This window comes from Monomorium pharaonis, chromosome 7 (genome assembly GCF_013373865.1).
Source record: "Monomorium pharaonis isolate MP-MQ-018 chromosome 7, ASM1337386v2, whole genome shotgun sequence".
In the NCBI taxonomy this organism is placed as follows: domain Eukaryota; kingdom Metazoa; phylum Arthropoda; class Insecta; order Hymenoptera; family Formicidae; genus Monomorium; species Monomorium pharaonis.
In genome coordinates this window covers 874920-888172 of record NC_050473.1, presented here as the reverse complement: position 1 = coordinate 888172, position 13253 = coordinate 874920, and the positions used below count along the sequence as shown (strand labels likewise).

At 47.2% G+C, this 13253-nt stretch overlaps 1 protein-coding gene across 1 annotated transcript; it reads right to left on the bottom strand.

Annotated features, from left to right (window-relative positions):
* Positions 1-10744: 10744 nt before the first annotated feature.
* On the bottom strand, positions 10745-13187 carry LOC105834733 (39S ribosomal protein L44, mitochondrial). The gene is made up of 5 exons (XM_012677411.3): positions 12983-13187; positions 12137-12503; positions 11968-12052; positions 11514-11817; positions 10745-11430 (listed from the first exon to the last, which is right to left on the bottom strand). The coding sequence occupies exons 1-5, from the start codon at positions 13050-13052 to the stop codon at positions 11306-11308; spliced, it is 951 nt and encodes a 316-aa protein (XP_012532865.2). The 5' UTR covers positions 13053-13187; the 3' UTR covers positions 10745-11305.
* Between the last annotated feature and the right edge of the window lie 66 nt (positions 13188-13253).

Genomic DNA, 13253 nt, shown 5'->3' with positions numbered 1-13253 from the left:
GCGGCGGGGTGAGGGTAACGGGACGGCGGCGGGAGCGACGGGCGCGGGCGCGGGCGCGGGGGACTGTGCCGCCGGACGAGAGCGGCGCAGCGGTCGCGATGTGCGCGCGCGCGCGCGAGCGCGAGGGGAACCGCGCGTCGGCCGCTGGGGGAGGGGGCGCTCCCGAGAACGACCGAGAGCGAACGAACACGACCAAGAACGAACGAACGACGTAGCAGCGGCGGCAAGGCGGGGAGGGGACCCCCGCCCCGCGCGCGCGCGCGTTAACTCAGGCCCGGCTCGAGCGACTGGCGCGCGGTGGCGCCGCGAGGACCCTCTCGAACAACGGGAGCGTTTCTCATTTTCGCTTGAGTCCGCCGGATTATCCGCGAGAGTTCTCCTTCACCCTCCGAAATCCATCCATCTCGCCTGACTACGTGCTCGCCCGTCGTTTTGGCATCGCGATCGAATACGTATTACTGCAAACGCGCATACGCGTGACGCATAGACCGTAATTCCTACGTATCGCTCGCCGCTGTTTTGCCTCGACGGCGGCGGCGGCGAGCAAAGCGCTCCGCTACATCCTGAAAGATTCCCGACTTAAAGCGGATAGATCGAAACGTTAACGCTCGAACTTATTACGGAATGCGTGTATTCGAGAAATCAATATATATAACGGGGCGACGGGAGAGGTGTACGGGATTTCCTTTGACGTTTTCGATGGCTTTTTTGCGACTCGCGCCATTTGTCAAAATTCCGTTCGACGGCGCGCCCCGTCCTCTTTGACTCGTACTTTCACTCGGGCTTCCATTTTCTGTTATTTTCGCTCCGCCGAACGCGCGCTCCTTCTTCTCCTCGCGCGCAACAAAAAGGTAACAAAAGGGACCGGACTCTCACGTCCGGAGACTTGAATCTTGATTTCCACGCGCGCGAGAGAGAGATAGATCGATATTCCCCGTGTTCGTTTTATTCGATTTTCAATTTGCGTCGGTTGCCCATGTGCGCCACGGCGAGAGAAGAGTCATTGGTATATCGCGAATTTTATCGGTCGCCAGACGCGTCTAACAATCGCGGAACAAACGGATCCGCACGAATAATGCGCCGAGAGGAGCAATACGTTCGTTGCAATCGAGGCTCCTCCGCTCCGTCTTTGCCGTTTCTCTTTTTACAAACGCGATGACGGACTCACCTGCGTTTTTCTTTAAATTTAAACGACACAACGATACAATTTTATACAAAACTCTCGCCATACATTTAGAACACGATCGATGTTAATAAATTCCTAACGAGCCGCCTAGTTCTGAAGCAGCCTGAAAATTTTTCAACAGTTTAAACGTCGACGAGTCTAGAAGCTTACTTAATAAATGTACCGTACGTTATTTCGACATTCATACGAGGTATTCGCCTTGGGGATTGGACGCACTTGAATTTCGACGGGGATTATGCAACGCGATGTTTCGACGTAAATCAAATGGAATCCGCGAGATTCGGGGGAGAAGGGACGAGGAAGAGAGAGAGAGAGAGAGAGAGAACAAACACGTCGATAGGCGCAGCTCATGAATTTTCTCGTCTATCGGTGCGGGCACATAGAATCGCCGCGTACGGCATTGACATGGAGAGCCAAGCAAGCAGGCAGGCAGGCAGGCAGGCAAGCAAGCAAGCAAGCAAGCAGGCAGGCTGGTTGCCTCGCGGGCAGGCGGAGGCGCACGGCGTGGAGCGGCGCGACGCGGCGAATGCCTCGGCAGTGGGGGGGGTGATATGCCTGCCGCCGCGGCGGGGGAGGGAGGCGTACGGTTGATCCGGGCCGTCGCGGAGGGAAGAAAGTCCGAGCGAGACCGAGCGAGCGCGACGCGGCGCGTCGCGCCGCGCCATCCCGGAGAGCCGAGAGAGCCGGAGTCGAGCCCGTGGCAACATGGCCGCGTCCGTGCGCGCGACGCGGCAACGCCGCCGCGGCGAGACCCTCACGGACGCCAGGCGATCCTACCACACTCAACGGGCGTACGGAGAACGGCGGACCGGAGGAGGAAAGAATCCCGTTTTGCCGTGCTGGAAGAGATGAAAAGAGACGCGGCGAGAACGGGCGCGCGCGCGCGCGCGCGACGGAGAAAGACGCCTCGAACGAGCGGCAACGTTCGTGGCTGGAGGGGGAAGGGCAGGGAGGACAAACGCACGGGATAGAGAAAGGGAAAGAGAGAGAGAGAGAGAGAGAGAGAAAGAGAAGGAGAGAGATCCTTCGAACTCGTAGCACAGGCTACCAAGTTTTCCGCCCGATCTCTTGAGATTTCAGGAAAGCGTTTCGTGCATTTCGGAATACGTATACACGCGTCGGCCGCGCGATTTTTATTTATTCAATGCGTTTCCCGCGTCCTAGTACGCGGTCCCTATCGTCGATGCCATCGTCGTCGTCGTCGCCCCGAAACCGCTTTGTTTCGAGACTACGATAATTTCCTCCGGATATCGCGGACAGGAGACGCAAGGGACATTTCCGCTTCTGCGAGTTGCGCGAATCATTTTTTACGCAACGAGAGTCGTCCCTCCGCTCGCAGCAAAAAAAAAAAACTCTGAAAGTCACTGGAGATCGAATCACCCGCGGTGATTTCAGGGAATCGTGTTTGTATGTTTTTTTTTTTGCAGATACAGATAAAATCTCGCGATTTCGTTGTCACCAGCAAAACTCCATTTCGAAACCCGAACCTGCCGAGCTTGGACTTCTAAGATTCCGCGACGAATCGCTATTAATACGTAACGACCGCGGGACGGTCGTCGTTACAACGGCGTACACGCGAGGTTCCGCAGGCCTTTTTACGACCTCCGTTCGCGTTACGGAGCACCGCGATCGGACGATGAATAAGTTAAACAAAACGAGTTAGTAGGTCAAACGCCCCGGCCGCCTGCCGAAGTTTCACGCGGATAAACACACGCGTCTCTCTGTTCGCTTCGGAAAAAAGAAGGAAAAAAAAAAGCGAGGAACGAGATCGTCGCGATCGGCCGCCGTTGCACGAGCGAGAGATCCGATTTCCCCGGAGGAATCTGCGCGTGGGAGATCGATTCGCTCGCCCTCGCGCGCATTCTCGCACGCGGGAATAGCCGGCGACAGCCGCAGCAGCGCGATAAGGGAAATGTGTGCAACGCAAGTGCAACGTTAAAATGCGTCATTGTCAACACTTTGACAACGCACAATGTCGTGCGGCGTCGTTCGCGCGCGAGAGACGGCGACACCGGGGGGGGGGGGGGACAGAGAGGGGGAGGAGGGGAGGAATCATCGGCGACGGCGAGAGCTTCGCGTAAACACGCCGCTCTCTTCTCCGTTATACTCCCTATATAGATATTTGGAAAGGGAATTTTGAACTCGCCGGTTATCGATTAAACGCGGGCGGCCGCGCCGCGTACTTTAATGCGCGGCGCGCCGAACGCTTCAATGTCACGCACGGGGGAAAATTGTTCCCTCGCAAGCGTAACCGTAACGACACTTCCGCGAAAGAAAGGGGTTCGAGGCACTTGGAAACTGGGCGACATTCCTTGAAAAAAAAAAAAATGTTTCCCTCCCTTCCGTGCTCGTGGAACGAAAACACGGCAAGATGTGTATCTTAAATTCGATCGTTAGACGTTACTCCTCGATTCCCCTCCTCCCCCCCCCCGTCTCGCTATATCGACGTCGCGGTCGAACGTATTTTACACTTTGACCGAAATAAACCGAAATGGTGGCGCCCGGTTTATTTGCGCGGGCTGCTATTGTGACATGTATTATTATAACATGCAAGTTGGAGTAACAATGCGTTATGTGTAACGTGCGGTATACGCGCACTTGCGTTACAATCGACGAGAATAAGCAACGCATTAGCAACAGATGAATTTACCTTGTTGCATTAATTCGACGGTATATTACCGCGACGCGCGCGTACGGTATGACTCTTCCCGGCCGCGAGGGGGAATTCGGTTTCATTTCGCTCTAAATAAGCTCACAGCGGAAAAGAAACGAGAGAGAGAGACCTCCGTCGGTCGGTCCAACGCGGCTGACCGACGTTTCCCATGTTTTATTTCGAAACGCGCGTTGCGTCGCGTCGCGCAGGGAATCCTGCCGGATTCCGTCGTCGTTCGGAGGATCGCAGGACATTCCCAGAAGCGGGCACAATGCGGTAACCATTGCGGCAGAAGAGAAAGAGAGAGAAAAAAAAGCGACCCGCCGAGCGACATTGTGCCGTACCCCGGGAAATTCGTCGGGCAAAATGGGCGCGAGAGGTGATTGACGTCGTCGTTCGCCGTCGATTACGTCGCGCGCGATAATTCGCGGAGGCAACACGGGAACGTGTTTGCGAGCGGATTCTCTCTCTCTCTCTCTTTCTCGGCGATCTCCGATGTCCTTCTCGGATCCCCGTGTCGTTCCACGTCACGGCGATCCTGGATCTTTATTCTTTTGTCGAACGTAAGCGCAGTGGCAGCGTCTCGTGGCGATTTTCGAGGGGGCGACGCAGAAGTCCATCGGAAGACCGCGCCCCGAACCGAACGACGCTCGGGGGCCTCTTGGAAGCGCGCTGCGTCGCGTCGTATATCGACAAGAATATCAAGTCCCTATATGTCCACGTCGGAGGTGCGTTTTATCCGTGGTCGAGCGTGTCTCCGCGCGGCTCATCCGCGCCGCCGGCGGCCGGGAATCTGACGCGCCGCGCGTCCACGATCATCTCGCTTTGACACGATCGTCCTCGCGACGGAAATCTATAGACGCGATATTATCCCTCTCTACCCAGGACATTCCTTGGTGGACATTCGGATCGAGCCAAGAATCATCTCTGAAACACGTCCGTGCGTCTGTTGGAGCTCACGCTCGCGCGCGCGCGTGGCGCTTAAATGCGGGCGTTAAAACGCATCTGGAGTCTCGGGCCGACGGCCACGTTTATCTCGAAATGCCCGGCGAGCGAATACGGGCTCCGGTCGGCCCGTAAAGAGCCCCGTACCGCTTCGCTCGGCTCGGTTCAGCTCTCTCGACTCTCTCGCTTTTGCCGAGGCGAGGCGCGGCGAGGCGAGGCAAGGCGAGGCAGGGCAAGCAAGGCGAGCCGAAGCGACGCGACCGCGGCGTTCCCGAACCGACTCGGGGATCGATGGGTCGCCTTTCCTAGTATCGAGAAGCAATAGCAGAAGAGGAACTATAAAACAATAGCACTGATTACTGGATGGCGCAAGGGTGTGGCAGCGCCATTGAGTCGTTACACGCAGGAATAGAGAGCCAGTAGGGGGATAATACGAGAGGGAGAGCGAGCGAGCGAGAGAGCGAGAGAGAGAGAGAGAGAGAGAGAGAGAGAGAGAGAGAGAGAGAGAGAAAGAGAGAGAGCGTGGTGCGTCTGTACAAACGTGTGTACGTGTGGCGTTGCGAGTGTGTCGCGTGTGCATGTGTGCGCATGGGCGTGCGAGCGAGCGAGCGAGCGAGCGAGCGAACGAGCGCGCGTGAGCGAGAGGGAGGGACGAAAGGAGGGTGGCGAGACGAAGGGGAAGATGCGCGCGCGCGCACGAGAAGGAGAGGGAACGCCGGTACAGATAGGGACGAGCGGCGGCTGTGGTGGTAGTGGTGGCAACGCGGGGCGGTACGGCGCGCGGACGGGGACAAGGATGAACCACCTTAAAGGGGATAGGATGGATAAATAATCAATATTATACCCGCGACCGATATAGAAAAATTTCGGATCGCATTCAATTTGCACGGCCATGACTGGAGCCCACTTCCGATCGGGCTCGTGACTCCGCGGGCCCCGCGGAATTCGCGCGGCGAAAATCCCCCTCTATCGAATTGCATTTCGTTGTGTAATACAAAAAGCGCGTTTGCGGAAAAAGGATTATGTTATTCGCGGAGAGCAGGAACGAGCGGGAGAGAGAGAGAGGGAGAGACAGCTTGATCCGTTTCTTACAGATGTAAAACGCGCGACACGGACGGACCTTAACAAGCGGCAATCCGCAATCCGTATGATTCGAAAGTTAATTGCGCATGTAGTTTGCCTCGGGAACGAGGGGAGCGCACGTCAACTACTATTTTTATTAAATTACTGTAGACTCGTCCGATAGTCACGTCTGAGTGTGGATTTGCGAACGCAAAATCAACGAGGGAAAACTATTCGTAGTCGTGTATAATTTTCGTACGATTCTAGCGACGTCGACGCAAAAAGGAATCTTTCTTTTCGTCCTTACGCGTCAACGATTCGATGTGTCGGAAAATGAATTCCCGAATATCTCGTCGACGCGTCGTTAAAGTTTTATCCGCGTTAAAACCGAGCGCTCCTCAATTATGCGTCGCGTTGCGACGAGCGCAACATCTGCATGGCCAAAAGTACCCGAAACGCGCAAAGCTCGGCGAGCGTCGTTTCGTTTCTGTTTCGTTTAGCAGCGGGATGCGATTGTATATCGGAAGTCTGCGCTCCTCGCGATCTGACGACGGACGTACGCGTTTTATGCGCCGTCGTCAAGCCGCAGCAATATGCGTTTCCCGTTAGCGACGCTACGCTTCCCGTTCGCCGTGGAAATATATTACTTTCCGCATTTACGATCGCGCGTTAGACGCGTTTTTCTAGTCGGAGACACGCATCGATTAGAAAGGCCGCGAGAGAGAGAGAGAGAGAAAAAAAAAGAAACTGCTTCTACCATTAAAAATAAATTAAAGATGAGGATACGACCGGCCGGAGAGACGTTATCAGTCGCTGCTTTATTTTATCCCGACGCGCAAATTCTTTTTCTTTTCCTTCAAGCAATTACACTCTATTACAAAAATTACGCGGTGGGAAGCCGAGGAGTATTACAAAAACTTGTACGTCCGAGGCAGCGACGTTGCACATCAGAGGCAACTGGAAAATTTTTCCGATTCGCCGTTGGTTTTTCCACCTGCGAAAATTTAATCGAATATACCCTCCTCTTTCGTGCTCATCGGATACCGAGCATTAAATATTTCAGTACGTTAGTCTACCGTTTTGCATGAAATTTCGTCAAAGTACGAGCGCGGTATTTGAACTGTCTTTTACGGTGGCGGACAAGTCAAATATATCTTTTGCATTTTTTAATTTTCCCCGCAACCCTTTCGCGGATCGCACACGCGAGCGATTTCTCGGCACCCCGTATAAGGAGGTGACGTTCAACGTGGCTATCTTTCGCAACGCGAAGCCGACGCGAGCGGCGTTGAACCAAAGAGAGAGAGAGAGAGAGAGAGAGAGAGAGAGAGAGAGAGAGAGAGAGAGAGACAAGGGACGCGCGATAATCGCGCGCGCGAAAAGTATAACTCATTCTCTCTCGGGCAAACAGTTCGGCGGGCGAAATTTATGCCGTGCGAGGAACCGCTCGGGGTTCGTTAAAAGGGACGATTCTCAGATTCGGAATGATTTACGGGCCGACGGGTAGTCCGCCGGCACTTCCCGGGAAATCTCATTGTCGAAGAGACGCGAGCGATTGGCTGTCTTTCTTGCATTCACGAAATTATTCCGATCCCCTCGTCGATACGTCGGAAAGTATTTGATAATCCTCCTTTTCTTTATCTCACGACGCGTGCTTATCGAGACGTGACTTTGCGCTACGCTTTCCACGTTTGTCGCGCTGCGAGGACAACGAAAAATCACGATCGCGGAGAAACCGATGGTTCTGAAACCATCCAAGGAAATCGGGACATTTCTGTTATGTTGTAAAAGGGACTTTGGGTTATCCTGAACGATCTAGAAAAGGACTCCGCTTAAAATACGCTTTTTTTTACGTAGGAAATAGGGATCGAGTTAGTTTTATCAGCATTTTTATTAATTTTGAATTTTAAAAGGAACGACATTCGGAAAAAAATTAATGAATCGCGCTTACAATACCGAATACTTGGAAATTGAGGCTCAAAATGGACTTATTTTGGGGGATATATTTTCAACGGCGAAAACGGGACAAGAAAATATCATCTAGATTGAAACTCAGCTTCGACGAGGCTCGAGCTTGGTCGACAGACCATCTCATTTATTTATACTTTTGACGTCGTCCCGCTACAATGATACATCTCTTTGTCGTTTAATGAACGATTACTGCATTTGGCGCTGAATAAACATCGTCCGTTCTCCGCGGCACACCACGCGTTACGCGCGTTAGCAGCTGAATAGTTCAGCCTCCATTAAGTTGCATCATTTCCACCGAGAGCATCGGGCATCGTCATCGTTAAAGGCGGCTGCAAGCGGCCGCTTTCGCGGAAATTCATTTTCGGTGCCATCTGCCAGGGAGCCATCGTCGTACCGGAGCTCCGATTGTTATTTCGCGGCGTGCCGGGATGTCCTTTCATCTCTTTTCGTTAACCACATCCGCCGACGCGCGACGACTATTCAACGACGGCCCGACGACAATTCGCGCGTAAATCTCCGTTTCCCCGTGCACCCGGTCGGGACCCCGGCGGCGCGGTTCACAAAATGGCAGAGGCGTACATTTTTAGAAGGAACCTCTAGCTAACTGGACTCCGGATCTTAAGAAATTAGAAACCAGCGCCAAAGAGAGAGAAAGAGAGATCGGTCTATTGGCATTTCCGACGTCTACGTGCTCTCTGTAAAATGCACACCACGGAAAATGAGGGAAATTGAATTTCCGATGGAATTCCGAGTTTGGCACGGTTGAAATTGCGACGAGCTCTCGCGAGTCCCGGGTGCCATTAGCTTACATCTATATACGCGAGAGGAAGGATCGTGATCGCTCGTCGCGTTCGCGCGAACGTAGAACCCGTGATTCTATAGTCCCAAAGAGAGAGAGAGAAAAAAAAGGAAGAAACAAAGAAACTAAACTTAACCAAAAACGTGGAAAAATTCGAGGGAGAACGACGGAAGGTCGAAGGAAGCGAGAGTTCCGGCGGCGGGGGCCTGAGCGAGCCTCCAACTCGCGCAGTGCAAACTCGACGGTCGGATTCTAAGTCGCAAGTCCCGAGTACAGATCCTAATCGCCGACCGGAGATCGCAATGGCTCCGAGGCTCGACCGGAGAGGCTTGTCTCCGGCTCGACGTGCATTTCCAACGCGCGTGTTTTCGGTCAACTAAGATCAGATAGAGTAGAAGAGCTTACGTAAGGATGTAACGCGAGCTCGGGTTGTCGTTGGTGCCCTCTCGCGAGGCAAACGTCAGAATCTATCATGGACCCGTTTACATGAGATTCGCTCGATTCTTATTGAAGAATTCCGTTGGCACCGGGCCGACTGGCCAATCGTTGATTTCTGAATTATGTAGATGGAGCTCGAGTGTTTATCTAAATGTGGTCCGCCATTGTAGGGTGGAGAAATCAGCGCGGAGAAATCAACCAATAACGAGTCCGAAGCATATAATGTAATTGAGACGTTATTTTGTGAAATCATTCGGCTTTGTTTAATATTTCCAGTTTTGCAGTTGTTGACATTACTGGCAATATTAATGAATTTAATATCTCGTTATAACTTATATATCATAACTCAAAAAAGTTATAACGAAAGAACAAAAATTTTTTTATGGTAAAAATGCCACAACTTTATTCTTCCTATTTTTTTAATTATTTTACAGGCACTTTTTCATGAAATTATTTTTTCCATATATGCATTCAATAGGAAATTTAATTTGCAACAAAAAAAGTGTCTTATCCTTTTTTTCATAGAATGTATAACTTCAAGATATAAAATGCGATATAAGAAAATCTTTTTTTTTTTTCAAATTAAACCGCAAAAGTGAAAAACTGAGTAAAACTGCTTAACTTACGTCAATGATATCTCGGTGACTATTAATGGAAAATACCTTCGCGAGTGTTTATTTTGTTTGTTATAATGTATATACTTTAAGTTTTGAGCGTATAGTCGATTCTATTAAGGTAAATATTAGTTATAAACAAAAATGTATAAAATTTGAAATTTTTACAATTTTTCGTTATTTTTGTTTATTTTCAAAAATTGTAAAAATTTTTTAAAAATACGTATCCGAAAGAAAATTTAATTTCCTACAAAAGTATTTTCTAGCAATTTTTTCATACTTGTCTTTATTTGTGAGATATTTCGAATTTAGGGAAAATCTACCCTTTTTCTATATATTTCGAAAACGTATCACTGAATATAATAGCATTTTGCGACTTTTTCACTTTTTTGGTCCAATATATCATAACAATCAATAAAATTGCTTGAGAGAATTAGTTACTAATTAAAACGTCCAGTCAATAGCCTATTTGTTCAATCTCTTTTAGCGAATGAGCGTAGTGTAGTGCATTGGTCTACTAGGCTAAAGGTCCTAAATTCGATCCCGGTCAAAACCAGAAATTATGTTTGTTGTCATACATTCGTTCTCCTCTTGATTGAAATGGCAGGTCGTCAAAAATATTCTATGCCTATAGATCTCTTTATCGGAACCGGCGTTGTAAGTCCTGTCCCGTATTGTAGGTCCGCGTACATGTCCATCGAAAAAGCATACGCAAGAGAGAAAGACCAAGCTTTTCTAAGCTTCTTATTACACGAGGAAGAAGTATTAACTGAAAATATCCTTCATCTTTTTTACAATATCGTTCGAATTAATTCGTACCAATTATGAAGATGATGAAGAATATCTTTTAGTTATACATATTCCCTTATTATAAAAAAATTAATTAACATTTTTATTTTAATAATTATTTCAATATAGTGTGATAATTATAGATTTAAATAAAAAACGTGAAATATTATAGAATACTATACAAGAATTACAAGGCAATATTGCCTTGTAGTAATCCATAATTCTTTTGTAATTCTAAATGTTTATAAAGTTATTAATTGTTTTGTTTGTTCTAAAATCAATATCTCTTGTTTTTTACAATTGTCCTTATATTCGCTCAATTCACGAGAAAGATTTATACATGATTCTGCCGATTCCTTTAATCGTTTTGCCAAATTTCGTTTTTCGAATTGTAGATATTTCTACTTTGTATTTTGCATATATGTAATGAGATTATTACATATATGATCCAAAGTAAAAAATGCCATTACGCTCTCTTTGGATTACCAGAGAAGCCTGAGAACGGCCACAAAACTGTAATTTTACTTTCAGACACCTCTATGTTCATAAAATGTGGATATGGAATTAAGTGATGTCTATGAAATTTGTAGATAATATCCACGATTTTGTAGTTTTCTTCTGTGTTAAATTAAGATTGAAGTGTGCTAGATAAATTAAGACGAATAATCTATTTTTTAAACTTCTTTGTTCATCTAATCCACTTCCTCGAATAGCCGTACTGTCTTAACTTTTTTTTAAAGAACCATTCTCAGGTCTCTCTCTAGTATTTCATATATTTTATATTTCATATATACAAGAAAGATAATTTTAACATTACTGCGCTAATTTTAAAAAAATAAAATTTGCTTTGTTTACAAAGCTAGATTTGTTGTTTTATTAAATTGAAGTGGTTTACTAGATTCTATTATTCCAAATATTCGGCCTAAAATATTAATGGCAGTCACATCCTTGGCTTCCTGTATTGTTTGACCAAATCCTAAAGAAATATGTTAAACGATGAAACATTTAATTGGAAAAAAGTTTATATCCTTATATATTATGTTTGTATATTGTATTTACCTGATCCTAGAAATTCTTTATCGGAATACATTGCTACATGATATGTTACTAAGAGCGTATTTTGCCCCGCATGTCCGATGAGTCTTGGTTCGGCAGGCGATCTATTTCGTTTTCGTAAAACGTCGTTTAAAAGTTCTACTGGCTGATCTGGCTTCCATATTTCCAGTAGATCCTTCTCAGCTAATATAACAATCAGGAAATCTTTAACAAAATTGGCTGCATGATTTACATCTACACTTTCCGCGAGTGCCGTGACAAGTGCGAGAAAAGTGTCGGCTAAAGTCTTCTGAGTCACCGGATGTTCCTGAAAAAATAATTAAAAAATAAGGATTTAACAGAACATTACCTTTAATTTTATAAATAAATAAAATCTGCTGATGGATGTATACAGCACACTAAAATGTGTTGTAATGAATTTATATAATTACAGATTTTTAGATATTTCTATACTTGCCTCTGTTAAGATGATATCTTTTGCTCCAATATGGGAAGCAGCTTCAGCCAGAATTTCCTCGGAAAGAAGGTAGTCGTGTAATGAGCTAAAAGTTACACGATCAATTGTTAATTATTCCAATATTACAATATGTAACATTTATCCTTGTAGATTTTTTTATGGCACATACTTTATGACATCCTCGGGTGCCTGTGGTAAACTTTGACCCAAGTAATTCTGCACAATTTCCGATATGAGCTTATCGCCTTTCCTAACAAACTCAGTGTTGTCTTGTACAGTGAGTACGGGATCTTCTATTCCCATGTCTTTCTGCCTCATCTCCTCTTGAATGATGTACGACCTGTGAGTGAAGGCTTGCTCCAATTTTTCCGTATCGAAACTTTCGGACAGTCGTTCGTTGAAGGCGTAAACCTCCGCGGATCTATTCCAATCGAGAAAGGTGCTACGTTTCGGCTCCGGTTGTTCACCGAGCTTCCTCTTGCGTTTGGTTATTTCCTTTTGCGTTGGTGCTACAAATCTTTTGATGAATCTCTGTCCTGGCAGACACAAAAGGGTAAAAATTCGTGAAATTATAATTGCGGACAAATGTGCTTGTCAACTTTGTTCTTTAGGCCTGGTCTACAATAGCTGGAATAAGCATGGAATAAGAAGTAAGGCCTATATTCATAGTCAAGTCTTATTTAAAGATCGTCTCAAGCAATGTCTTAAGATGCTAATATGGCTCTGTGATTGGTTGATGGCATCTTAAGACAGTACTTAAGATGATCTTAAATATAAGACCCGACTATGAATACCGGCCTAAGACTAGGCGTAAAAGAGTTAATCCAGTGTAAGAAAGCTGGTGTAAAGGCGTAAGCAAAATAAATAATTTTCATCTTGTCTTACTCCTACTCCTGCTTTTCTTAACGCTCAGTCAATCACAGTGAAGAAGGAAATTACCTTACTCTTACTTCTTACTCCGTGCTTACTCCAGCTATTGTAGACCAGGCCTTAAAATAAAATTGTAGATTCTAACCTTGGTAATTCGAAGTTCGTACTCCTTTACCCAGAATAACAGTCTTAACACACGAACGTAAGGCGTTCATGTTCGAATTTGGCAATTTACTCGTTCAAATTCCTCGAGAAATCCCTCGTCAGCAAATTGCGGCCAAATAATAAACAATTTATAGCCGGAAAATTTGCCGATCTCGAATAATCTCGAATTATAAACAAGTGCGGTTTCCTCCCTGTTTCGTATTTTAGCCGCAATTTTTGGCGAGATGGCGCTAATGTACAGCGAGACTATT

Bases quoted from the DNA above. Each gene is read 5' to 3' on its own strand.
- LOC105834733 (XM_012677411.3), bottom strand. From the start codon at position 13,052: ATGAACGCCTTACGTTCGTGTGTTAAGACTGTTATTCTGGGTAAAGGA. The intron at 12,504-12,982 runs GTTAGAATCTAC...TGTGTCTGCCAG, and splicing joins ACGAACTTCGAATTACCAAG to GACAGAGATTCATCAAAAGA. The intron at 11,431-11,513 runs GTAAATACAATA...ATATTTCTTTAG, and splicing joins TAAAGAATTTCTAGGATCAG to GATTTGGTCAAACAATACAG.